This window comes from Triticum dicoccoides, chromosome 5B, assembly GCF_002162155.2.
Source record: "Triticum dicoccoides isolate Atlit2015 ecotype Zavitan chromosome 5B, WEW_v2.0, whole genome shotgun sequence".
NCBI classification, from domain to species: Eukaryota; Viridiplantae; Streptophyta; class Magnoliopsida; order Poales; family Poaceae; genus Triticum; species Triticum dicoccoides.
Window position 1 is genome coordinate 41,368,323 of NC_041389.1, and position 25,123 is coordinate 41,393,445.

At 45.1% G+C, this 25,123-nt stretch overlaps 1 protein-coding gene and 1 long non-coding RNA gene across 3 annotated transcripts; both read right to left on the reverse strand.

Annotated features, from left to right (window-relative positions):
• Positions 1-8,290: 8,290 nt before the first annotated feature.
• Positions 8,291-11,275, reverse strand: LOC119305120. Of its 2 annotated transcripts, XR_005148554.1 has the most exons (5): positions 11,085-11,275; positions 10,838-10,994; positions 9,643-10,722; positions 8,706-8,893; positions 8,291-8,589 (listed from the first exon to the last, which is right to left on the reverse strand). It is a non-coding gene; the product is annotated as an uncharacterized LOC119305120 (long non-coding RNA). The 2 variants fall into 2 exon arrangements; XR_005148553.1 differs by having other exon boundaries at positions 9,643-10,994.
• An 8,676-nt stretch (positions 11,276-19,951) lies between these two features.
• On the reverse strand, positions 19,952-21,835 carry LOC119307243. Its single transcript, XM_037583325.1, has one exon. The coding sequence runs from the start codon at positions 21,708-21,710 to the stop codon at positions 20,235-20,237; it is 1,476 nt and encodes a 491-aa protein (XP_037439222.1). The 5' UTR covers positions 21,711-21,835; the 3' UTR covers positions 19,952-20,234.
• Between the last annotated feature and the right edge of the window lie 3,288 nt (positions 21,836-25,123).

The following is a 25,123-nucleotide window of genomic DNA, read 5'->3' on the forward strand; positions in this document are numbered from 1 at the left end:
GTTGGTGGCACCAACCGGGACTAATGCCCCCCCTTTAGTCCCGGTTGGTGCCACCAACCGGGACCAAAGGCCTCTGTGCTGCAGTGGTTTATAAGCCCCACTAGTCGAGAGGGGCGCGCAGTGGTTTATAAGCCCCACTGCCGCACCCCTCTCGAGCTCCTCTCCACCGCAGGCTTTCGAGCCTACTTGCTATTGCTTTGCCTGATGGGCCTTCCGGGCCTACTGCGGGCCTGAATCCTGGCCCATAGTAGGGTTTCTAGTCGTATTCAGGCCGTGGGGGCCCAGTAGGAGGCATTTTTTTGTTTTTTTTGTTTTCTTTACTTATTGTTGCTATATTTATTTTTTTTCTAGTTTTTTTCTTTTGTTTTCTGCATTATTTATTTTCTTTTGTTTTTTGCTTTATTTTTTAATTGTTTTTACTTTTAGTTTTAGGAAAATTATAAACTTTCTGTTAGTGCCATTAGTTTTCAAATTTCAAAACACTTTTTTTGTTTTTTTGTTTTCTTTCTTGCTTTATTTATTTTATTTTGTTTCTACTTACAACAAAATACTTATTGTTGTTTTTTTTTCTTTTGTTTTCTGCATTATTTATTTTCTTTTGTTTTTTGCTTTATTTTTTAATTGTTTTTGCTTTTAGTTTTAGGAAAATTATAAACTTTCTATTAGTGCCATTAGTTTTCAAATTTGAAAACACTATTTTTGTTTTTTTTTCTTTCTTGCTTTATTTATTTTATTTTGTTTCTACTTACAACAAAATACTTATTGTTGCTATTTTTAATTATTACGAGGGCCGAACCATAAGACATTAAAGCATTTCAAATGAACTATGAAAAAGTTGAAAGTTGGCATGGTATCATAAATTGACCCACATAGCATGTGCATGTACAAAACGGACAATGATATCATACTCGTCAGTTACAAAGTTGGCATGGTATCATCATAATAGTTGCGTGAGAAAGTCTTCACTTTTTCTTCGCTTGTGTCATTTGCTTATTGCGCCGTAACCATGGATAATCTTCATCGTTTATCAGGATGTTGGGGTCAGCCTTGACTTTGAAAGGAGGAATTTCATGAAACTTTTCATAATCTTCAGACATGTCTGTCTTGTCCTCCACTCCCAAGATGTCCCTTTTTCCTGAAAGAACTATGTGGCGCTTTGGCTCAACGTATGATGTATTTGCTTCCTTATCTTTTCTCTTTCTCGGTCTGGTAGACATGTCCTTCACATAGATAACCTGTGCCACATCATTGGCTAGGACGAACGGTTCGTCAGTGTACCCAAGATTTTTCAGATCCACTGTTGTCATTCTGTACTGTGGGTCTACCTGTACCCCGCCTCCTGACAGATTGACCCATTTGCACTTAAACAAAGGGACCTTAAAATCTACACCGTAGTCAAGTTCCCATATGTCCACTATGTAACCATAATATGTGTCCTTTCCCCTCTCGGTTGTTGCATCAAAGCGGACACCGCTGTTTTGGTTGGTGCTCTTTTGATCTTGGTCAATCGTGTAAAATGTATTCCCATTTATCTCGTATCATTTCCAAATCAATACAGTCAAAGATGGTCCCCTGGACAACAAGTACAGCTCATCACAAACAGTGTTGTCACCTCTGATACGTGCTTCCAACCAACTGCTAAAAGTCCTGATGTGTTCACATGTAATCCAGTCGTCGCACTGCTCCGGGTGTTTGGAGCGCAGACTGTTCTTGTGTTCATCGACATACGGGGTCACCAAGGTAGAGTTCTGTAGAACTGTGTAGTGTGCTTGAGACCAAGAATATCCGTCCCTGCATATTATTGAGTCCCTTCCAAGCGTGCCTTTTCCAGTCAGTCTCCCCTCATACCGCGATTTAGGGAGACCTATCTTCTTAAGGCAAGGAATGAAGTCAACACAAAACCCGATGACATCCTCTGTTTGATGGCCCATGGAGATGCTTCCTTCTGGCCTAGCGCGGTTACGGACATATTTCTTTAGGACTCCCATGAACCTCTCAAAGGGGTACATATTGTGTAGAAATACGGGGCCCAGAATGACAATCTCGTCAACTAGATGAACTAGGACGTGCGTCATGATATTGAAGAAGGATGGTGAGAACACCAGCTCGAAACTGACAAGACATTGCACCACATCACTCCTTAGCCTTGGTATGATTTCTGGATCGATCACCTTCTGAGAGATTGCATTGAGGAATGCACATAGCTTCACAATGGCTAATCGGACGTTTTCCGGTAGAAGCCCCCTCAATGCAACCGGAAGCAGTTGCGTCATAATCACGTGGCAGTCATGAGACTTTAGGTTCTGAAACTTTTTGTCTGCCATATTTATTATTCCTTTTATATTAGACGAGAAGCCAGTCGGGACCTTCATACTAAGCAGGCATTCAAAGAAGATTTCCTTCTCTTCTTTGGTAAGAGCATAGCTGGCAGGACCTTCAAACTGCTTTGGAGGCATGCCGTCTTTTTCGTGCAAACGTTGTAGGTCCTCCCATGCCTCAGCTGTATATTTTGTCTTCCCATACACGCCCAAGAAGCCTAGCAGATTCACGCAAAGGTTCTTCGTCACGTGCATCACGTCGATCGAAGAGCGGACCTCTAGGTCTTTCCAGTAGGGTAGGTCCCAAAATATAGATTTCTTCTTCCACATGGGTGCGTGTCCCCCAGCGTCACTCGGAACAGCTAGTGCATCGGGACCCTTTCCAAAGATTACGTGTAAATCATTGACCATAGCAAGTACGTGATCACCGGTACGCATGGCGGGCTTCTTCTGGTGATCTGCCTTGCCTTTGAAATGCTTGCCTTTCTTTCGACATTGATGGTTGGTCGGAAGAAATCAACGATGGCCCAGGTACACATTCTTCCTGCAGCTTGCCAGGTATATACTATCGGTGTCAAGTAAACAGTGCGTGCATGTGTGGTATCCCTTGTTTGTCTGTCCTGAAAGGTTACTGAGAGCGGGCCAATCGTTGATGGTCATGAACAACAACGCCTTTAGGTTAAAGTCCTCCTGTTTGTGCTCATCCCACGTACGTACACCGTTTCCATTCCACAGCTGTAAAAGTTCTTCAACTAATGGCCTTAGGTACACATCAATGTCGTTGTCGGGTTGCTTAGGGCCTTGGATGAGAACTGGCATCATAATGAACTTCCGCTTCATGCACATCCAAGAAGGAAGGTTATACGTACATAGAGTCATGGGCCAGGTGTTGTGATTGCTGCTCTGCTCCCCGAAAGGATTAATGCCATCCGCGCTTAAAGCAAACCATACGTTCCTTGGCTCACTTGCAAACTCATCCCAGTACTTTCTCTCGATTTTTCTCCACTGCGACCCGTCAGCGGGTGCTCTCAACTTCCCGTCTTTCTTACGGTCCTCATTGTGCCATCGCATCAACTTGGCATGCTCTCCATTTCTGAACAGACGTTTCAACCGTGGTATTATAGGAGCATACCACATCACCTTCGCAGGAACCCTCTTCCTGGGGGGCTCGCCGTCAACATCACCAGGGTCATCTCGTATGATCTTATACCATAATGCACCGCATACCGGGCATGCGTTCAGATCCTTGTACGCACCGCGGAAGAGGATGCAGTCATTAGGGCATGCATGTCTCTTCTGCACCTCCAATCCTAGAGGGCATACGACCTTCTTTGCTGCGTATGTACTGTCGGGAAATTCGTTATCCTTTGAAAGCTTCTTCTTCAATATTTTCAGTAGCTTCTCAAATCCTTTGTCAGGCACAGCATTCTCTGCCTTCCACTGCAGCAATTCCAGTATGGTACCAAGCTTTGTGTTGCCATCTTCTCAATTGAGGTACAACCCTTTTTTGTGGTCCTCTAAGATGCGATCGAACTTCAGCTTCTCCTTTTGACTTTCGCATTGCGTCCTTGCACCGACAATGACCCAACGGAGATCATCATCATCGGGCACATCGTCTGGTTCCTCTTGATCTTCAGCAGCTTCGCCCGTTGCAGCATCATCATGCACATCGTCTGGTTCCTCTTGATGTTCAGTAGCATCACCGTATTCAGGGGGCACATAGTTGTCATCGTACTCTTCTTCTTCGCCGTCTTCCATCATAACCCCTATTTCTCCGTGCCTCGTCCAAACATTATAGTGTGGCATGAAACCCTTGTAAAGCAGGTGGGTGTGGAGGATTTTCCGGTCAGAGTAAAACTTCGTATTCCCATATATAGGGCATGGACAACACATAAAACCATTCTACTTGTTTGCCTCAGCTACTTCAAGAAAATCATGCACGCCCTTAATGTACTCGGAGGTGTGTCTTAAACCGTACATCCATTGCCGGTTCATCTGCGTGCATTATAGATAATTAAGTGTGTCAAAAATCATTACAGAACATCATGAATAGATAATTAAGTGACCAAATTAATAGAAGTTTATCATCACATTAAAACCAAAGTACATACATAGTTCTTATCTAACAACATAAAGCTCTGCAGAGCATCTAAATTAATTAAACCATACACTGAAACTATGTAAAATATTTCAATGCGAAAACAAATGCGATCATAATCGCAACCAATGTAACAACTGATCCAACGGCATAATGATACCAAGCCTCGGTATGAATGGCATATTTTCTAATCTTTCTAATCTTCAAGCGCATTGCATCCATCTTGATCTTGTGATCATCGACGACATCCGCAACATGCAACTCCAATATCATCTTCTCCTCCTCAATTTTTCTAATTTTTTCCATCAACAAAATTGTTTTCTTCTTCAACTAAATTTAACCTCTCGACAATAGGGTCAGTTGGAATTTCCGGTTCAACAACCTCCTAGATAAATAAAATCTATATCACGTTGGTCGGCATAATTGTCATAAACAATAAATGAACCAATAGTTATGAAAAGATAATATATACCACATCTGAATCATAGACAGGACGAGGGCCGACGGGGGCGGATACCAAAACCATCGCACTATATAAAATGCAATAATAAAAGTAAGAAAATTATACAAGTATCTATATAAACATACAAGTGAGAGTTTTTTCCTTTCAGAAAGAAGATAAGAACAAGAGGCTCACCACGGTGGTGCCGGCGACGAGATCGGCGCGGGCGATCGACGACGGTGAAGACGGGGACGGGACGTGACAGACCGCTAAACCTAGACAAATATTGAGAAAAATGGAGCTTGGAGGTGGAGCTTGGAGAGGAGAAAGCTTAAGTAGTGTGGCTCGGGCATTCCATCGAACACCTCGTGTGCATAGGAGGTGAGCTAGAGCACCACAAAGCTTTCTCCTCGCCGGCCACGAAAAACAGAGCAGTGAGAGTGCTCTACTCGTGGGGTATATATAGGCAATTAATTGGTCCCGGTTCGTGGCTTGAACCGGGACTAAAGGGAAGCCTTTGGTCCCGGTTCAGGCCACCAACCGGGACAAATGGTGGTGGGCCAGGAGCAAGGCACATTGGTCCCGGTTCGTCCCGCCAACCGGGACCAAAAGGTCCAGACGAACCGGGACCAATGGCCCACGTGGCCCGGCCGGCCCCCGGGGCTAACGAACCGGGTCCAATGCCCCCATTGGTCCCGGTTCTGGATTGAACCGGGACTAATGGGCTGACCCGGTCTGGACCATTGCCTCCTTTTCTACTAGTGACCCCCACCCTCATCCACCTCGAGGCGGACGTCTTCGATTTGGATAGGATTCGATGGTGTGTTCACACAGGACAACTGCTCCAACACTTAGGCATGGAGCCAACCTAGATTTCACACCAATTTTTCTGCCATAAGAAGAAACCCTAAAGTGGGAGCACAAGTAAATCGCATTGCAAGTTCGTAAGACAAGGTCGCTGTGCGGGAAACGTCTAATGTCGCATCCACCTACTTCGCCGGAAGACCATCCGCCGTGCAACGGTGCTCTAAATGTCGCCAGAACTCTGGGTGCCAGTTCTCCACGAGGTATTGCATACTGAAGCCACAATTAGGATTGGAATCATGCATGCTTTTGTTTTTTCTGGAAACCTACACTTAATGAAGCAAACACAAATTGAACCTTAATGTGCTACTTCCTAACTTTTCATCGATTGATTCATTGTTGTGTTTTAGTTAGTCTATCCACAAGCTAGAGAGACTAGGTTAATTTCTCCATGATTTAATATGTTCAGGTGGCCACCAAGTCATGTCAGAACTACACCCAGCCATTATGGTTTTTTTAATTGAGAGACAACTAATTTCTCATTGTTTGATTCATCATGCTTAGCATGCCCTTTCCTAGAGAGACTAATTAACATTGTTCTTTAGTCTGGTTGATTCACTTCAGGTAAATTTTTCGGTAGCTTCAGTTTCCGTACATTATTGGCCTGAAAAGGTGTTTTTTGTTTAGATGTATTAACTGTTGGATACTCCATGGAAGAGGTAGGCCAGTCACATGATTGGGAAGAATAAGGTGTATGCTATGGTTGAACGGATTCCTTTTGGAAGACCATTTAAGATGGTCTGCTGGTTATAACCTTCTGTCTTGAACTCTATTTTTTTTCGCGAATACGCAAAGCATAGGTATCTTTTCATTGATAGAAGAAGAGAGAATGAGTACAAATAAGGTACAACACATCCACGAACGCAAGGCGTGAACACGGTGCCCAAAAATAGAAAAGAGAGACAAGCTGCTTGGCCCGAACAAGCAAATGACACAGTTAAGCCCACTAACTAGAGATGCAAGCCCAAACCAATGTGAAGTCAGACAACCAAGAATCAACACCGGGGACGCCGCGAGCACACAAGACGACGGCTTCAGGAAGGAAAACAACGCCATGGCACCATCATCGTCCGATCTGAAGAATCAGACCTAGGGTTTCCCCTAGTACTCGAAGATGGGCACAGAAGAGGCCATGACAACGCCTCCAGGGAGGGGACGACACTCGCGAGTGTCGCCGTTGCCAGCATGGCAAGCCGAGCAGGGATTTCTCCCTGGCCTATATTTGAGCAATCCCAAAGCCACCGGACCGGAACCGGGAGTCGGAAGCCACACGTAGGTCGAAGAACCACCATCACTAGGGGGGAGCCACGCTGGACACGCGAACATTGGACATGACGAGGGGTGGGGCAGCCAGGTGGCCAGGGTTGAGGTAGTTGGCAGGGCAAAGGGGGGCGATGCAGGGAACACGACGGCACCCGATGACGCCGACAAGCCAGGAACTGAAGGAGACGCAGATCCGGGCCGCTAGGGCCGAGGCCGTCAAGACACCGGCAAGCTATAGAGGCTGGAGGAGAGGCAGCCTCACTAGCGCCGGGGCCGGCGTCACGCTGGAAGAGGCATCGACAACCCAATGACACTGGAAAACGCAGGTCGAGGGCCGCCGAGTCCGGAGCAACACCAGCGAGGGTTCCAACGCAAGGGCATGAGCGCCCGCAGAACACCAGCAGGCACGCCGCAAGGGCCGGCCGACGCTGGGGAGGCACCACCGGAAGCACACCAAAAAGCCGCACCTTGAAGCCATGGCCGCGGCTCGGAAGGAGAAGAGTGCCGTCGCGGGCACCGCAAGGACTGCCCGAGACCAGCAAAGGAGCACGCCATCCCCAATCCCGGGTCCGGCGCTGTCAGCAGAGAGGATGCCGGCGGCAAGACGGACAGATCTGACGCGGAGACGGGGGAAGGCGGAGGAACCTTGCCGGCGGCAGGAGCTCGCAGCGGCGGGTGGCAGGGAGGGCGGACGAGGGCTGGGGTGTACAAGGCCACCGGGGACGCGCTGGCATAGGGCACGGCTGGCGGAGGGCGGCCGACAGGAGAGCCGAAGATAGATGAGGCGCCCCGCCGAGCAGTGCGTCAGATCCGCCCGGCCGCCGCCATCCTGGGGTCGGGCGCGGCTTCGCCGGCCGACCCTCCGGCGACGACGAGCGGGAGAGGGCGGCGGGGAGGGGGGCTGCTGGGCGGCGGCTGGTTCCCCCGTGTCGCCCGGGGCGGAGGGCGACGCGCGGGTCGGGGGAAGCGTCGCTGTCGCCCGTCAATCTGCACCAGCAGGCACGAACGTCCTTTCGATATACTTTTTTGAATTAGGCCGCATAAGTAGCAGGCAGCAGTTACAATCGATGGTGATGGAGATTGAAGTACATGCAAGATTGCACGTTTGGTAGAAACAGTATGAATTATCAAGTATGTTTAATCTCATTTATTCATAAGCTTAATATGTTTTATGGCGATGTAGAGTTGAAGTACACTGCAATCCGCACGGGGATGTCCACAATCAGAAAAGTTTAATACTTTACGAATATGGCATGTTTTATTTCAAATCCTAACACGGCAAGATTGCACCTTTAGTACCACTAGTTAGCATGCACGTGCAACGCTCGTATTTCTGAAGAAAATACATGTTCATCTATAGTGATAAAACAATTCTAGTGATGCAGCAGAAATAAATTTCCTGAATCTGAAACCTCACACATTATTTGCCATACAATAAGCTTGCGAGAGACCTACTGCATAAGGGGAAAATACTACTACAACACAAGATCGCAATAAGCTGCATTAGCATTAGTGATCTATTCTTATAGAAGAAGAGGGTAAGATAACTAAAAATCTATCATATATGCGGGCAATAAGCTGCATCAGCAATCGTCTTTTTTGACCTGCAGCAAAACAAGCACCAAGATGAGCAGTAACAAAAACAAATCGCCAAATGCACCAAATCTTGATGGAGTGGAAAATGAAAATCTTTGAGAGTACATATACTTTTGCTTTGTACCTTGTAGGCAGGAAAACTTTCTATAGGTTTACTCATGCTTTAGCATAAACCCCGATGTGCGGGTGAGTAGCAGTTCCTTTTTTCTTGAAGAATAGTAATCGTGCATGTGTAGAAAGAACTTGAGCCGCCATCTTGCATGATGGTGCGTTTCTTTATTATACCGTGAGAAAAGTGCATGAAATTTGACACTGAAGATTATCAACAAAAAATGCAGTTATAAGTTATAACTCATATATTGTCTTCATCATCAATATATTTATAAAAATAATAGATTGAACTTGGGATTTCCACACATTTTGGTGTCAAATGTATATTTACTACTTAACATGAACTATACAAATATTGGGTATATGACATACTGTGCTCAAGCATGTAAATATGAGAACTTTGTCATGCATCATCATACGAAGCTATATGTACGCATAGAACAGAACAGTTACTTTGGTGTCATGGTTAGCTCATCTCTACAAGTAATGGGTTGGTCCCAACTTCAATTCACAGCTTAGACATTAATGTTGGAATGTTAGCGAAAGAGAATGTTCATGGTAGAACAATTAGCATCAAAGCCATGATTCAAAATGGCCAGTAATTAAGTGCAGTCCTCTGATTTTGGGCCGACAGTGTTCATATATTTCTAGTGCATCAAAAGAACTCATATAACTTTCTAGATTTAGTGTTTTACCAGTTGATTGACCACAAAATTGATACATGACAAGTAACATCGAAAACATGAGATAAAATGGCCAATAATTTAGTGCAGCCCTCTGATTTTGGGCCAACAGTTTTCATATATTTCTAGTGCATAAAAAAAACTCATATCACTTTCTAGTTTTACCATATTACGGTTGATTGACCACGAAATTGTTACATCTAACATATAGAGTGCATTCCCCAGCATCAAGAAATAAGGAGACTGAGGAAGGGTGAAGGATTAGACCTGGGCAGATATAAGGTAAAGCATGCATAACCAGCTGTGAGCTGGAGAGAGCAGTGGAAATGCAGCTCCAGCCCTGACCTCATCCCCATTAAAGTCGTTGACGAAGAGATCCAGCTGGTTCACCTGCTTTCAAAGAGAGTACACATGTTGTGTCTCAGTTCTGACTATATATAGAAAAATGATCGCAACACACTGTTTGTTGCGTATATCCTTATATAAAAATGATATGCTTGATGCAAGTATGTCTTAGTGCCGACTGTGACAAACATAAAATTCCACTAACAAAAATTGTAGGTTTGATCGTTTGGAGTGAATGGACATTGTTTTGTTTCAGGCCAAATACAACTATAAGACGACTCTATATATGTCACACAAAGAAAATCAGAGGGAAAAGCAATCACTTCAATGATTTAATAAGAAATGATCATAAACTCACTTCTGGGGTTCATAGTTAGATTTGTAGGAAAACAGCATATGAATGTTCTCTTATGTATTTAAACATCGTTAGTCAATGGGAAGATCTTTTGCCATACATAATGGGAAGTTGGGAACCATGTAACAAGGAACCTGTCCAGGTAATATACTCCAAGCAGCTAAATGTATGGCCATGGCCAAACAATTTTCAAATCTGACTGTCTGGTCTACCTACATAACATGGTACACTACACACAGGTAAATTTCATCTTACCTTTGCTAAATAATAAAGAAAGGGAAGAATGGTTAGATATACCATGCAAATTATCAGAGATGTAACATTTACATATTCAAAAGGACACGTCCATATATTTAAACATGAGTTTAACCAGGAAAGCAAACTGGAAGGCAAGAGGTAACACTGCTGTACGAATTCCTTGAATATGGTGCTGCTGGAGGCCATGCAGAACCCCCTCCGCTCCTTACCATACATGTTTTCCTCTTCCATAAATCCTCCTGCATGTGGATCCGGCAACTTACATGCCTGCAGATGCTCCCTTTTGGAGACTGACCTCAAAAGCACAACACCATTGTTATTTCGTCGAACACGTTGTGAGCATAGAGACTTTCACGGGTCCAATATATGGCAGAAGCTAGCGATGTTGCCTGCACGAAAAGGTAGAACTTGGAAGGCATGTGGTTTCTCTCATCAGAAAACCAACGAAATACCATGATTTTTGTCCAAAACAAGTAACATCATGCATATATCTGATATCCTGACCTCCGTTGCATATCATCCCAATGGGGAATCTGATGCTGCATGGTCGCTATTACCCACGCCAACTGCTCACCTGCCGCAGGCATCTGCCACGGGCCCGCCGGCTTGCTCCCGGCCGCGCGCCTACTCCCCTGTCATCACCCTTCGTTGTGTTGCTCCGCTGAAGGTCGGCCATGGTGACTACGTGTGTTAGACGTGGGGAATCAGTTGCTGCTGATGTAAAAAGATTGGGGTAATGGATATGGCGTACCAGATTCAACCTATCTGCAACTATCCCGGCAATGATATCAGATCGGCAATAGCAGCGTCAGCATACCTAGCAGCTATCCACGTCCCTGGCAACAGAAGTGTGTACCGCGTACCCAGCTTCTGCGGCGTGTCCAGCGTACCCAGCTTTGGCGGCGTGTCCCGCGTCGCCACCATTAGCGGACAGGGCGATGACAAGGGCCGTCGGCGGTGCACGTGGGGAGGCGTGGAGCGGAGGGGCGAGCTGTAGGTGGCCGGGGTGGCCATGCGCTGGCGGAGCAGCGAGGGCTCGGGCGCGTCCAGGAAGTGGTGGAGCAGTGGAGGCGGAGTGCCGCTGGGCATTGGAGGCGGCCGGGGCGACCAGGTGCTCGGGGAGGAGCGGGGTTGGCCGGGAAGATCCGGCGATAATGCCGGCTGTTCGGCGCCGTCCTCAGCCGCGCGCTTTTGTCGCCGCCATCTGCGCCCGTCACACCCCACCTCCGGCGGGATAGAGGGTTCGGGAGGAGGTGTGGAAGAGAGGTGGAGGAGAGAAATCCCGCAGGTCCAGGAGGTAATCGGGGAATGGACTGCGGGAGCGAGGGGAGGGAGATCCGAACTTGTCGGGCTCCTATCACGGGCAGACCACGGCAGAACATTCATCATCAGCCGTTAGATCGGGAGGCAGACCATCAAAGTAATATTGGCTCTTAGATTTCGTTAGATGGTGAAATCGGAGGATCCTGATTATCCCGTGTACACTTTTGTGGTGTGGCTTTAGGAGAATTCATGTTCGCTCTTTTAATAGTAGTATAGATAAGTATCAAGTGCAATTTGTTTCAAAAAAAAAGTATCAAGTGCAGTTAATCTCAGTTACTCGGATGCTTAATATATTGTAATGCTGATACAGATTGAAGGAGGTCGTCCCTATGAATATTGTAACCAGACTTCTGAAGACATATTTTCTTCTTATTTGTTTTATAATTTTGGACAACTGGTTCTATATTGGTGGAGATTCAGTGCTTTACAGAGCCCGCATGTAAAGGTAATATGTGTTACTATTTTTCTTACTTAGTAGCATCAGGATCAAATGCACATTCCAGAACCTGACAGCTCCAATGATTCATCTGGCTCTGCAGAGTTGAGTTCAGCAAGAGCAAAAGAAGACACGCATCGTGGGCACAGAAGGTCAGTAAGTGTCATTGCTGATATTGGATCGTCGTATATGTCATTTCCAAATGAACGAGAGGGTGCTGCTGAACAATCATCTGCTGGCCCACACAAAGGACCTTTGCAGAATATTGTGAAAGCGTGCGGATTGCCGAGTTCCTTGAAACCTAAGCCTGCAATCAACTACAAAAAAAGAGCTATGAGGTGTGCACGTGCAGACAAACAGGATGTTGAAGAGGCAATCCCTCTCACAAATTCTCAGTTGGGTCAGGTGATTGGGATCTTACTTGAATGGTGCGACAATCCATTGTTCATTACAATTCAGTTTGAAGCTTAGTATATCCTTATATTGTCATTCTTTGTTGTAGGTCTTAGATGGATACTCTGAAAGTATCATGAGTTGCTTAAATACATGAGATGGCGGTTGCATACAATAAGAAACCCTATGGTTAGCTTGGAGCACTACATAAGAAACTTCAAAGTTCACAATATCAAATTCGATGCGAGCGTCCTCTTCAACTGATTGCATTTCCACTTTCTGTTCTCATAATATGTAAGTTCGTTCATTTTATATTTTCTTTGTTTTGTTCTGTTTCTTGCTCAAGCAAATAGAAATAAAGGTTGGAACTATCAGTTGCAGCCTAAATGTATATATTAGGTATTGTGCGCATAATTATAATTTTCCTATAACTTAACATTGCACCCTAAGTTGGTATTTAAATTTACATTCCACCACACATCACAATACAATTTCGCGCATGAAGCAATCTTCACGGCAGGCATGGAGTTCTCATGAGCTAGCCTTGATTTCTTGGCCATTAATGTCTCCAGTTGCATGTGGACCTTATCCAAGCAGAGCTATTTCATAATTACATTCAGAGGGCTGGCTATACTCATCAATTATCCAACCTCCGGTCAGGTTCACTATTCTTCAATCTTAGTGCTTTATATTCCTATTTGGATGATACTTGGTGCATGAAATTATTGATTCAGAAAAATCAACAAATGAAACAGCCAATAGCTGGAGATCGTAATTAGAATCAGGGCATTCATGTTAAGGCAATGTTTTAAATAGCCGGCTATAGCTCCGCTATAGCCTTTTCAGCAGGGTGCCGCTAAATGGTCGCCTTCACAAATAGCCCACTATATCCCGCTATAGCCCGTTATAACTCCGCTATAGCTGTTTTTGGAGGCCCACCGCTATTTTTCAGAGCCCGCTATTTAAAACATTGTGTTAAGGTCTATAGATCACAGCTCACTAAAAGGAGGTAAGCTATAATGGTATTTCACACGGTACATCTGCATGAACAAAACATGCATGTGTATTGACTATGTGGCCATGCATTTTCACCTGTATTTTTTATGGAGCAGGAAACAAATGAGACATCCCATTCACAAGTGTTTGCGGGGAGCCCAGACTTTTCAGACTAACCGGTAAATATCAATTATGCAAAACATGTGAAACAACCAATAAATATGGGTACTGATTGTAAGAAAATAAATATCAATGGAAAAGGAAGGAACTGGAGCCTGTAGTGGTTACAGCCTTACAGGGAGCCAACCATGTGTTCGTGACCACATGGAATGAACATTTAATCAATGTATCTAAATGTATATATTTTGTATGTGCAAATGAAGGGGCTGGAATAAAGTGGGTTTTCATATCATAAATTTTTTCTAACTCCACTCTGTGGCCCTCCTCCAGACCAATGCAACCTCATCAAACCAACTTAAGTGTCGAGGAGCCTAGCTCAGCTAGCTGCTTGCAAGCTTTGTACTTCCTATTCTGAACATATGAGTTAACTGCCTGAACCCATGCTTACGGCATCAAGTATTACATAGAGTTTTTTACTTAATCTACTTGTCTGTAGAAAAATCTGGACGTTTCATTTGGTTCAGTTACTATCAGCAAGAATGCATTATGAGTACCAAATCTTTCAACAGTAATTACATTGGCCGTAGCACACCCATGCGTCAGGATGATGTACACCGCGTGGGCATTATAATACTAAAATGGTGCATCTAGATGATGAAATATCCAAAGATCCACTTGACTGGGTCGATTTTCTTTATAGGGAGCCAACCGTGTGTTCGTGACCACATGGAATGAACATTTAATCGATGTATCTAAATGTAAATATTTTGTATGTGCAAATGAAGGGGCTGGAATAAAGTGGGTTTTCAGATCATAATTTTTTTAACTCCACTCTGTGGCCCTCTGATGACCCACAAGTATAGGGGATCTATCATTGTCCTTTCGAAAAGTAAGAATATCGAACCCAACAAGGAGCAGAAGGAAATGACAAGCAATTTTTAGTAAGGTATTTCCTGTAAGCACTGAAATTATCGGCAACAAATAGTTTTGTGATTAGATGATTCGTAACAGGTAACAAGTAACAAGTGTAATCAAGGTGCAGCAAGGTGGCTCAATCCTTTTTATAGCAAATGACAAGTCTGTACAAATTCTTATATAAAGCAAAGGGCTCCCGAGGACACATTGGAATTACTGTCAAGTTAGTTTTCATCATGCTCATATAATTCGCGTTCGTTACTTTGATAATTTGATATGTGGGTGGACCGGTGCTTGGGAGCAACTCTAGCAGACCGCGTATATTGGCCCGATCCGCAAAAATGAGACTGATATGCGGTTTATGGGCCAAAAATGACTAATCCCTGCATCTTGCCCCGACCTGCACACTTTGTATAGGAGTGGTATATGTACGGAATCCGGGACGCATTTCTGGGATCCTACAAACCCATTTTGGGTGTATCAGGTATCTATTCCGGTATATCGAAGTTCATACCGCAAAAGGCGGATTGTGGTATTCCACAAAATAGTTCGCGGTATCCCACAAACGGCTTTTTGCATGATATTCTAGAGTTGCTCTAAATAGAAGCATCCCTTTGGCCTGGTTGCTAGCATGAAGCCTCTAGACCTTCGAAGGCCCAAAAGTTTTGGTGCGAGGGGCATGGCTAGTCTTTTGGGAATCCTGTTTTCGGGTTGTGTAAGAAATGTGTGGATGTTGATTCCCATTCCCATTTCTTATGAAATTTTGTCACCCCTTCATAGGCTTACCTACGACTAAATAAATTACAAAGAGTAACTACGAAAATTAAAGACAACATTCTTGATAACCTCTTATGTTGGGGCCACTGATCAACATGCTTCATCCATGTTAGGAACTACTTTCCTATTTGTATAATTTTTTAAACTATTCATGTTTACATCTTTGGAATATGATTAGTCCCCTAATTAATGGATGATTAACACCAATATCCACACATGGGTTAAATATGTGTTTCAATATTATCTCATCAACAGGTTGTTCAAAATGCCCCAATTGCGATGACTGTTTCTCCTATAGATCACCCACTCTGCCACCTGCGGCACCCTCTTTACTTTAGCAATAACCAAGCTCTAAAGCTCCCATATGTTAAGTAAGGTGCCCATGCCAGTGGGAGGGCTCATGCTCCGTTTATGTAATTTTTTTAGGTTGTTTAGGGTTTCTGTCTCGCTCAGGAAGACGAGGTGGCGGCTAAAGATGGAATAAAGTTCTCCCTGCCTAGCCTGCATCCCGACAATGTGTCGTCGTCAGAGGGCATGTGAAGGTGTGTCTCCGACGGATCTTGTGGGATTTGGTTGCAGTTTTTGTCTTCGAGGGATCTATTTGGATCTGATCATCACTTGTCTGTGTTCGTATGTCTTTAGGTTGGGTCCATCCGATCTACGCTTCTCTTCGTCGGTGACAGATGTGCGGTTCCTTTGGGGCCTTAGCATGACGACTTCCCGGCTGTCTACTATAACAATGTTTGCTTGACTATGGTGAGGGAGGGGTGATGACGGATGCATGCCTTCAGCTTGCTCCACCGCTTGTAGTCGTCGCTAGATGGTCTACATGCATGGATGTAATTTCTATTGCTACTTGTGTTCTTTGTACCCATAATGTACGTCTTATGAATAGGTTGGAAGTTTTTCTCACAGAAAAAAGTAAGCTGCCGAGATTTCGGTCTAGCGAATCAATACTACTAGGCATATATTTCGAACTAGATAAAATATCATCAAATAAAATTTATTTGAGAGATTTTGTTGTAATTCAAATTCTCTCACCATAGTGGAATTGTTCTATTTTACAATAAATTTCATCTCAATGAGGCGAAAAATATATTTTTGGTTAACTTTTTATTTGGCATCATCTTTGATCAATGCATAGTCAAATTTACTTATGTGGTTCTTTTCAACCATCGCAGGAGCAAACCTTAGTTTGTTATTGCCCTAGGAATATTCTTCATAGATGACAATCGAAGAGGTCTTCTTGAAAATTACTAAAGTGGCCCTTTCGAACAAAAATGTCATATGTGATTTTTCACTAAGTTCTGGTCGGCACAAACTGATTAATCATACTTTGTTTTACTGCAAGAAGATGGACAACTTCCTTGTTGGTGAACTAGTTCTTTTGAGATCACCTATAGCCTATAGGTGTTTTTTAAAAATACTGAAGTGCAATGAGTTCGAATCATCATATTGGAGATAATGAAGGTTATATATTCTAAATAAATTTGATGGAAATACATTTATTTGTAAACTATTTTAAACATGTTTACACTAAATATATGTAGCAAGTTGTATTTGTAGCAAGATTTTTAGGCATCACGCCACTTTTCCCTCATCTTCCCGTCGTCCTTCAAAAAAATTCCGGCCGGCAGCACAATTGAAAGGCCCGATATTGTCTCTCTAAATAAAGGGTCGTGATAAATTTGTTGATGTAAACCACCACCTTCTTTACGGAGGGAGTACTTTACAAGATATGTCTGATTCACAAGTTGACCACCACCTTCATGGGAAGTTTATCAGTGCAGAATTCTACATAACCTGACTAACCCTAAGTTGCATTGGCACAACTCTAGAAAACTTCTTGACCAGACACAACCATGTAACTGCCTAGCAATTTCAGACTTAGCCCAGCAACCAACAGAAACTGCCTGACGAGACACAATTCAAGGAAACAAACTACAGTAGTAAGTACCTACTCCCTCCGTTCCAAAATAGATGACTCAACTTTGTACTAATTTTAGTACAAAGTTAGTATAAAGTTGGGTCATCCATTTTGGAACGGAGGGAGTAGTAACTTGAAAGAAAAAATATAGTAACTATTGATAAACTCCTGAAACTAACTTAGCCCAGCTACCAACATTTCTGTCATAAGCGGGAATTTAACCGAGGTGAGTTCATGAGTCAAAGCCGAAAAGGCGGAAATATCAAATAGTTTCAGTTAGCCTGATCCTGTACCTATGACATTCCTCCTGCATGATCCACGGTGTAAAAACAGACATGCAGTTGATCAATCACGCACACAATGCTGAGCAAACGAACTGACGTGCAAATAACCTACAGATCAAACCCATCACAGGATGTCAGGATCATCCAGTTTACTACACCTTAACAGATCAGAAACAAAATGATCACCCTAAGTTGACGAGTCGAAACCGAAAGGGGAATACCAAAGACTTTCAGTTAGGAATTTAGCATGATCCTATATGACATTCGCGCTGCATAATCCATGGTGCAAAACACATAATATGCAGATAGTAAGGATGACCAGAACAAACAAACTAAAGTAGACAAAGATCCTGCAGATCAAACCATCACAAGATCGCCTGCAAACTCAACTTAGTAGTACAGTATATCTTAACAGACCAAGAATGAAACTATCACAGCAGTGAGTTTGGGACATTCGGTCCTGTGCCTGATCACCAAACTGGACAACATTCCTTGTATATATGCATGCATAGGATGATTCAAGGTACAATTTGGAAGTGAACCGAGCCATCTAAACAGTAACTGATGCATGCAGCAACAAAATTAGCACAAGCAAGAACACAAGTTCAGCAAACAGTCGGAACAGAGCAACGAGAAGATGAATAAAAATCGCACCAATCTACATCTTAACAGACCACAAACAAGATGATCACCGTAAGTTCATCTTACAATAGTGAACGGAGGGAGTACATCTTAAGACTTAAGAGAAAGAACAAGCACAAAATGATTGCTGCTACGAGTTTGGGGCAACCGTGCCTATGCCTGATCAAACACACGTGCGGTTCACACTTCGAAAATAATCTTACCAACTGAACAACGGCGACGACAAGATTCAGAGCAGAAGTTGGAAATAAACGGAGTCATCTTAAACACTAGTAGCGGGTGCATGCAGGAACAAAATTAGCAAAACCAAGACAAGTAGCAAATGTAAGCAGGAATCTCTGAAGTACATGAATGTAATCTGAAGTATTTTCCTCTGCACTTCCGTTCCTAGTTTCAAAAAACACATGTAGGCAGCGAGATTGCAGGCTAAATATCATGATGAGACTCTAGAAAACTGTAAGTTGCATTTGCACAACTCTAGAAAACTGCTTGGCCAGCATGTAAGTTAAAACTAGGAAACTAGTTGCATTTGCATTTTTCAACTAGGAAACTACCTAGTAGGCTCAAACTTTTTAGCCCAGCAACCAACTCTGGAAAACTACTACCAAGTAACATGACAGAAACTAGCAGGAACCAATGAACTGATGAAATACTAAAACTTAGCCGAGCAACCGATATTCCTGTCATACACTGGAATTTAAGTGAGGTAAAGTTCATGAGTCAAAACAAGCATATGAAGTTGATCAATCATGTTCACGACGGTGACGATAACAAACTGAAGTATGCACAAAGAAACAGCAGATCAAATCATCACAGGATCATCCATCTACATCTCAAGAGAACAGAAACAAAATGATCACTGTAAGTTCATGAGACGAAAGGGGAATATAAAGGATTTTCGGTTAGCTTGATCCTGTATGACAATCACACTGCATAATCCATGGCGCAAAACACAGAACACACTGAGGCACACAAACATGCTGCAGCTCAAAGTATCAGAGGATCATCTGCAAACTCAATTTAGTAGTAGCTAGTAATACTGTACATCTTAACAGGACAAGAACAAAACTATCGCTGCGGTGAGTTTGGGAATCCGACCAACTGAACAACATTCCTTATTTGCATGCGTGGGAAGACTCAGAGTAAAATTGGAAGTAAATTGAGCCATCTAAACAGTGAACAAAATACAAGCAAGAATAAAGTTCAGCAAACAGCCGGAGCAGAGCAACAAGAAGATCAATCGAATTAGATTCAAGTCGTACTGGATAAGCTAGGCAACAAACATTCGGTGCCACAAAACAAAATGTCATCAGAGGTAGACACATTGCTCACCGCGACATCCATACGACTGCCCAATCTCTCATGAACACATAAAGGGGACGGCCAAAGACATTCAGTTAGCAATTTAGCATGATCCTATATACTCCCTCCGTCCGGAAATACTTGTCATCAAAATGGATAAAAAGAGATGTATCTAGATCTAGATACATCACCTTTTATCCATTTTGATGACAGTATTTTCGGACGGAGGGAGTAGCATTCACGCTGTATAATCCATGGTGCAAAACACATAAATATGTAGATGGTAAGGATGACCAGAACAAACAAACTGAAGTAGACAAAGATCCTGCACACCAAACCATGACAAGATCATCTGCAAAGTCAATTTAGTACTACATCTTAACAGAACAAAAATAAACTATCAATGCAGTGTGTTTGGGGCATCCTTGTATGCATATGCATAGGATGATTCAGATTTCAGAGTAAACACTGGACATGAATTAAGCCATCTAAACAGTAACTGATGCATGCAGGAACCAAATTAGCACAAGCAAACAGTGGGAACAGAGCAACGAGATGATGAATCAAATTCCCATCTAAACAGTGGGAACAGAGCAACATCCATTCGGTGCCAAAATGTGATCAGAAGAACACAGTACTCATCACCACCACTGCCCAATCTCTAATCTGAAACTCTATGAACTAAACGAGTGATCAATCTGTCATCCGAACCACTACGCACTACTAGCACTAAATCCTCCATGGCTAGAAACATAACAGAGCAAAACGATCGGGACGACTCACGCTTCACTCGCCGGGAGAGGTGATCGCTGAGGAGGCGCAGTCGCCGAAGGCCCCCCCGACGCCGCAGGTGCCGTTCGTCTGGTCGGTGGCGGACGCGACGGCGAGGTCGGCGAGGTGGAGGCGGGGGAACGGCACGTAGACGCCGTGGACGGCGATGCGCGAGTTGACCACCACGTCGGGCTCCTTGATGGGTATGTAGTTGATGCGGACGTCGTTGGACTTGGAGGCCGAGTCGGTGGCGTAGTGGGTGACGACGAGGCTCTGGCCCTCGCCGGCCAGCGTGGGGAGGACCGTGCCGGGGCGGAGGCGGTGGAGGTCGGCGCGCGTGAGGCGGTGGTTGGGGACGATGTGGAACCTCACCGCCGAGACGTAGTCGTGGCCTCCGCCGACGAAGATGGCCGGGTCGTCGAGCGCGAAGAGCGTCAGGTTGGCGTACTTCTCGAGCTCGGCGAAGTTGACGCGCATGGCCAGCGCCATGAAGCCGTAGCCCCCGTCGCGGAGTCGCGCCATGGCGTCGCGGATCATGATGCGCACCACGGAGGCAGCGGTGGCCGCGGAGGATGCGGCGGAGCGGCCGGTGAGGTGGTGGTGGTGGTACGGGCCGTCGAAGCAGGAGTGCGTGAGCGGGCGCAGGAAGCCGTGGAGGCCGTGGACGACGTAGCGGCCGTCGTTGTAGAGCTCGGGGTGGGACACCTCGACGCCGTCGGCGTAGATCCTGGCGTAGTGGATGCCGAAGGGGCCCCGCTCGGTGGCGACCTTGATGCAGAAGCCGACGGAGGCGGAGGGGATCTTCATGGTGGCGGCGGCGGCGAGGTCGGAGTAGGGGTAGTAGCCCATGGCGATGTGCTGCTCGAGGAGGTGGCGGCGCGAGCACATGGGGCAGGAGGCCTGGAGGAAGGCGTCGGGGGCCGCGAAGACGGTGATGGCCCCGGGCCACCTCGCGAGCGGCGGCGCGCGGGCGAGGAGCGGCGCCTCCGACGCCATCTCGTTGTAGCCCAGAGAGGTGAGCACCCTCGCGAGCTGCTGCATCCCCTGCTCGGCGTCGGACACGGCGGGATGCGGAGGCGGGCTCGCGGGCGTCGCCACCGTGGCAGGGAGCGGGAGAACCGTGGTGGTGGTGGTCGTGGACGCGGACCCCTCCTCCTGCGGCTGCGGCGTCGCCTCGGCGAGATCCGGCACCGGGAGGACGAGCGCGGGAGGCGGTGTGGCCGCCGCGTCCGTTGGCTGCGCGTCGGCGAGCACGGGGTCGACGTCGCCGGTGGCGAGCAGAGACTGGCTGTCGGCGTGGAGGTGGTTTTGGTGCATGGAGGCCGCGGCGGCAGGGACGGGGTGGAAGTGGGCGGTGGCCGTGCCGAAGGGCGAGCGGTGGTGGTGGTGGTGGGTGCGCGCGGTCTCCGGCGAGTGGGTGGCGGAGGCGGAGGCGGTGGATAGCAGGAGGAGGAGGAGGAGGAGGGGTAGGTGGTGAAGATGGAGAGCCATGGCTGGCAAACGAGCGAATGAACGAACTGGAATTAATGGGGAATGGGGATGGATCCGGAGGGAGTGGGGTTTAAAGCGGAACCGGAGCACGCCGTCGCCGTGTGCGGTGACACGACTGGCGAGCGCAACTTGCGGAGGAAGCCATACCCATACGTCACGTCACTCACGTAACCGTTCTGTGCAGGCCCAGAGACCTAGTCAAAGCGGGTCAAGGGTCCGGCGAGCAGCCTCTCCAGGATTCTTTCAACTTTTCTTTTAGCGCAGGAGCTATTCATAAGTCGATTGAATTTCTTTCTGCGAGCGGCGGCGAGGCTGAGCCAGAGCCTCCCCAGAGATGGGGACGACGTTGCGGGGGGTAGTGAGCAGCGACGTAGCAAGCCCCGGCAAGCAGCAAGGCCACGTGCATCAGTGCCGCTGCTGCTGCAAGGTCCGCCATCGCCGCAGCCGCTGCTGCTGCATCAGTGCGAAAACCTTTGGCTACCCGACGCCGCCTGGCGGCCGCCGCCGCCTTCGCAGCAACCGTTGGGTGCAGCGCCGCAACTACCCTGGAGCCCCTGGACCAAGTATCAGGGCCGCTGCCGCGCCCGAAACTTCCGTAGTGCCGAACGCCGTCGCCGACTAGATGGTCGACGCTCTGAACAAGAATGAGGCCTCTGCCTCCAGCTTCAGCACGGACGCCGACGAACTAGTGCCGCTGCCTCCTGAATCCGCCGTTCGGCCTATGGAGTGGCTGCTGAGCGGACCCAGCGCCGGATGGCTCATCTACGACCAGAGCGCGAGTTCAACGACGAGCCCATGCACGACTCCGGCAGCACGGAACTCGCGGTCGCGGCACCCTTCCGGCGGTATACTACTGCATGCGCCATGGTTTCGAGCCGTGCCCTCAGTCCCCGGCGCTCCTCAGCCTCACCAACCGCCTGGGAGAACTGCGCCCCGACGACCCTTCCGAGGGGACGAGCCAACGCTGAAGTCGCTGGTGGCCACGGTGCCGGCACGAAGCAGGAAGGGGCGATAGGCAAATAAGGGGAGGCGGCGCTCGTACAGGCCTGAACCTTATCCACTGCTCCTCGTTCCCCTTTTGACCTGCTGGTCCAAGCGGTGCCGACACAGCCTTGTGGGCCAAAAGGCCTCACGTGCCATGCTAGTGTTAAATAAATAACATGCTGATTTAATTAGGCGATTTTGCAGTAGTCCGATATTTCTGGGAAGCTGCAGATCTGCCACTCTATCTGTACTTGCTTTAAATTAATGTCTAGCACCTTCAGTTCGTACTATGCTTAGTTCGACAATGTATTCTATTATATATATATATATATATATATATATATATATATATATATATATATATATATATATATTTATGTCTATTAAAAATTGAAATATGACATGTTATATATTTGCCTTTAGCATATTATGACATGTTATTTGGTACAACAATTTTATTTTGCATTTGAAAAAATAATTTATACTTGCAATATTCTCTCATTAATATGAGATAAAAAGGCCAAATAAAATATGTGATTATCTTGAATTATATTTGTGCAATCACACAGTAATGGCATCTCTACTGTATATTACAATTTGCCTATTACTCAGAGGCGTTTTTTTATGCCCCCATAGTGCACTTCCAAATATATCAAAATTCGATGATATACACATATATGGCTTACAAATTATAAGTGTTCCTCTAGAACATATTTTTTGTTTACCAAAATAAATTTTACTATCAAGTAAAATTAATCAAATGCATGATCATACATGCAGGAAATATGGCTGACATCAATAAGAAAGAATTCCAAGAACTACAAATAGATGGAAGTAACTATCTATCATGGGCCATGGATATGAAAATATTCTTAAGTGGTCGTAGCCTTGGTCCTTACATTGTCGCACCCCTCGAAAATGCTCCAGAAATACCTCAAGTGGTAAAGTATGCAGCATTGCACTACATAAGGCACCATCTCCATCCTGATTTAAAAACTGAATATTTGATGGAGGAGGATCCCTTAGCTTTATGGGACTCCCTGAAGGAGAGATATGACCAACAAAGAGCAGCAATGTTGCTGGAAGCCCAAAGAGAATGGTCTCTTATAAGGTTTCAGGACTTTAAGTCCGTTGCTGCATATAATTCTGTCGTGCATAAAATTAACTCCAAACTAAGATTTTGCAATCAACAAGTTTCAGATGCAGACTTAATAGAGAAAACTTTATGCACTTTCCATCCCTCGATGAGGATATTGCAACATCAATATCATCAACAGAAATACGCAAAGTATTCTGAGCTCATATACACATTGGCCGAGAAGCATGATGAACTTCTCATGAAGAATCACAATGCTCATCCAACGGGTGCCATGCCTATCCCTGAAGCACATGCTAATGCTCATTCTACTAGTAAATTTGGAAACTGTAAAAGGAACTTCCAGAAATTCAAGGGAAAATGGAGAAAGAACAACGGTCAAACTAAGGGGAAAGATCATTTCAAGAAACATGATCATAATGATAGCTCTCAAACTTGTCAACGGTGTGGATGCATGAATCATCATACTAATCAATGCCGAATTCCCAAGCACCTTGTGGATCTATACATGAAGTATGGAGAAAAATATGAACAAGTTCTCATGGAAAGAAAACTGAAGCTCACTTCAACGCCATTCAAGATAACCCTCAAGCCGGTCCTTCTCAAAGCACTATTGAAGTATTCAAGCCGAAGGACGATATCATTCTCGATGAAGACATGCTTGTGGATTACACCCAAGATGTTTTTGGAGACCTCACTTAATCTCCGTAAATAAGTTGATGTCATTTAGCTATTTCAATACTACAAAATGTTATATACTGTATAACAATAAGTAGAATAAAGTCTTTCAGACTACGTATATTATATTATGTGAATCAGACATAATATTGTAATGTATTTATATTTGAATTTTATAACATAAATACCTTGTATGTAATTTTATGAATATATGAATAAGATAAGATTTATTCTAAAATATTCTCTTTCTATCTATAGAACTTTTACGGGAAAAATCCGATTGAATAAGAGTTAAGTTTAGTGGATAGTGCTACCACTAATACAATTTTAAGGGAAACAACATACTTCTAAACTCTTACAGAGAAAAAGCAATTATTGGTTCAAGAAGAGCCACTTTCACACTCCCTATGGGTACTACTATCGTAATTCAGAATGCACTCTTGTATCCTGAATCTACTCGTACCCTTATAAATTTCAAATATATCCGATCTAACAATTTCCATCTAAAACATTAGAGGTGGATAAGACAGAATTTTTGCTTTTAACAAAAAGCAACGGATACGAGGAACAAACTCTTGAAAAATTCCCTTTATTCTCATCCGAATTATACTTTACATACATCAAACCCGTATTGCGTATAAAATAAATTTTCAAA

What these genes read in the sequence shown, in the direction of transcription:
- LOC119307243 (XM_037583325.1), bottom strand. Translation starts at nt 21,710, where the DNA reads ATGGCTCTCCATCTTCACCACCTACCCCTCCTCCTCCTCCTCCTCCTG.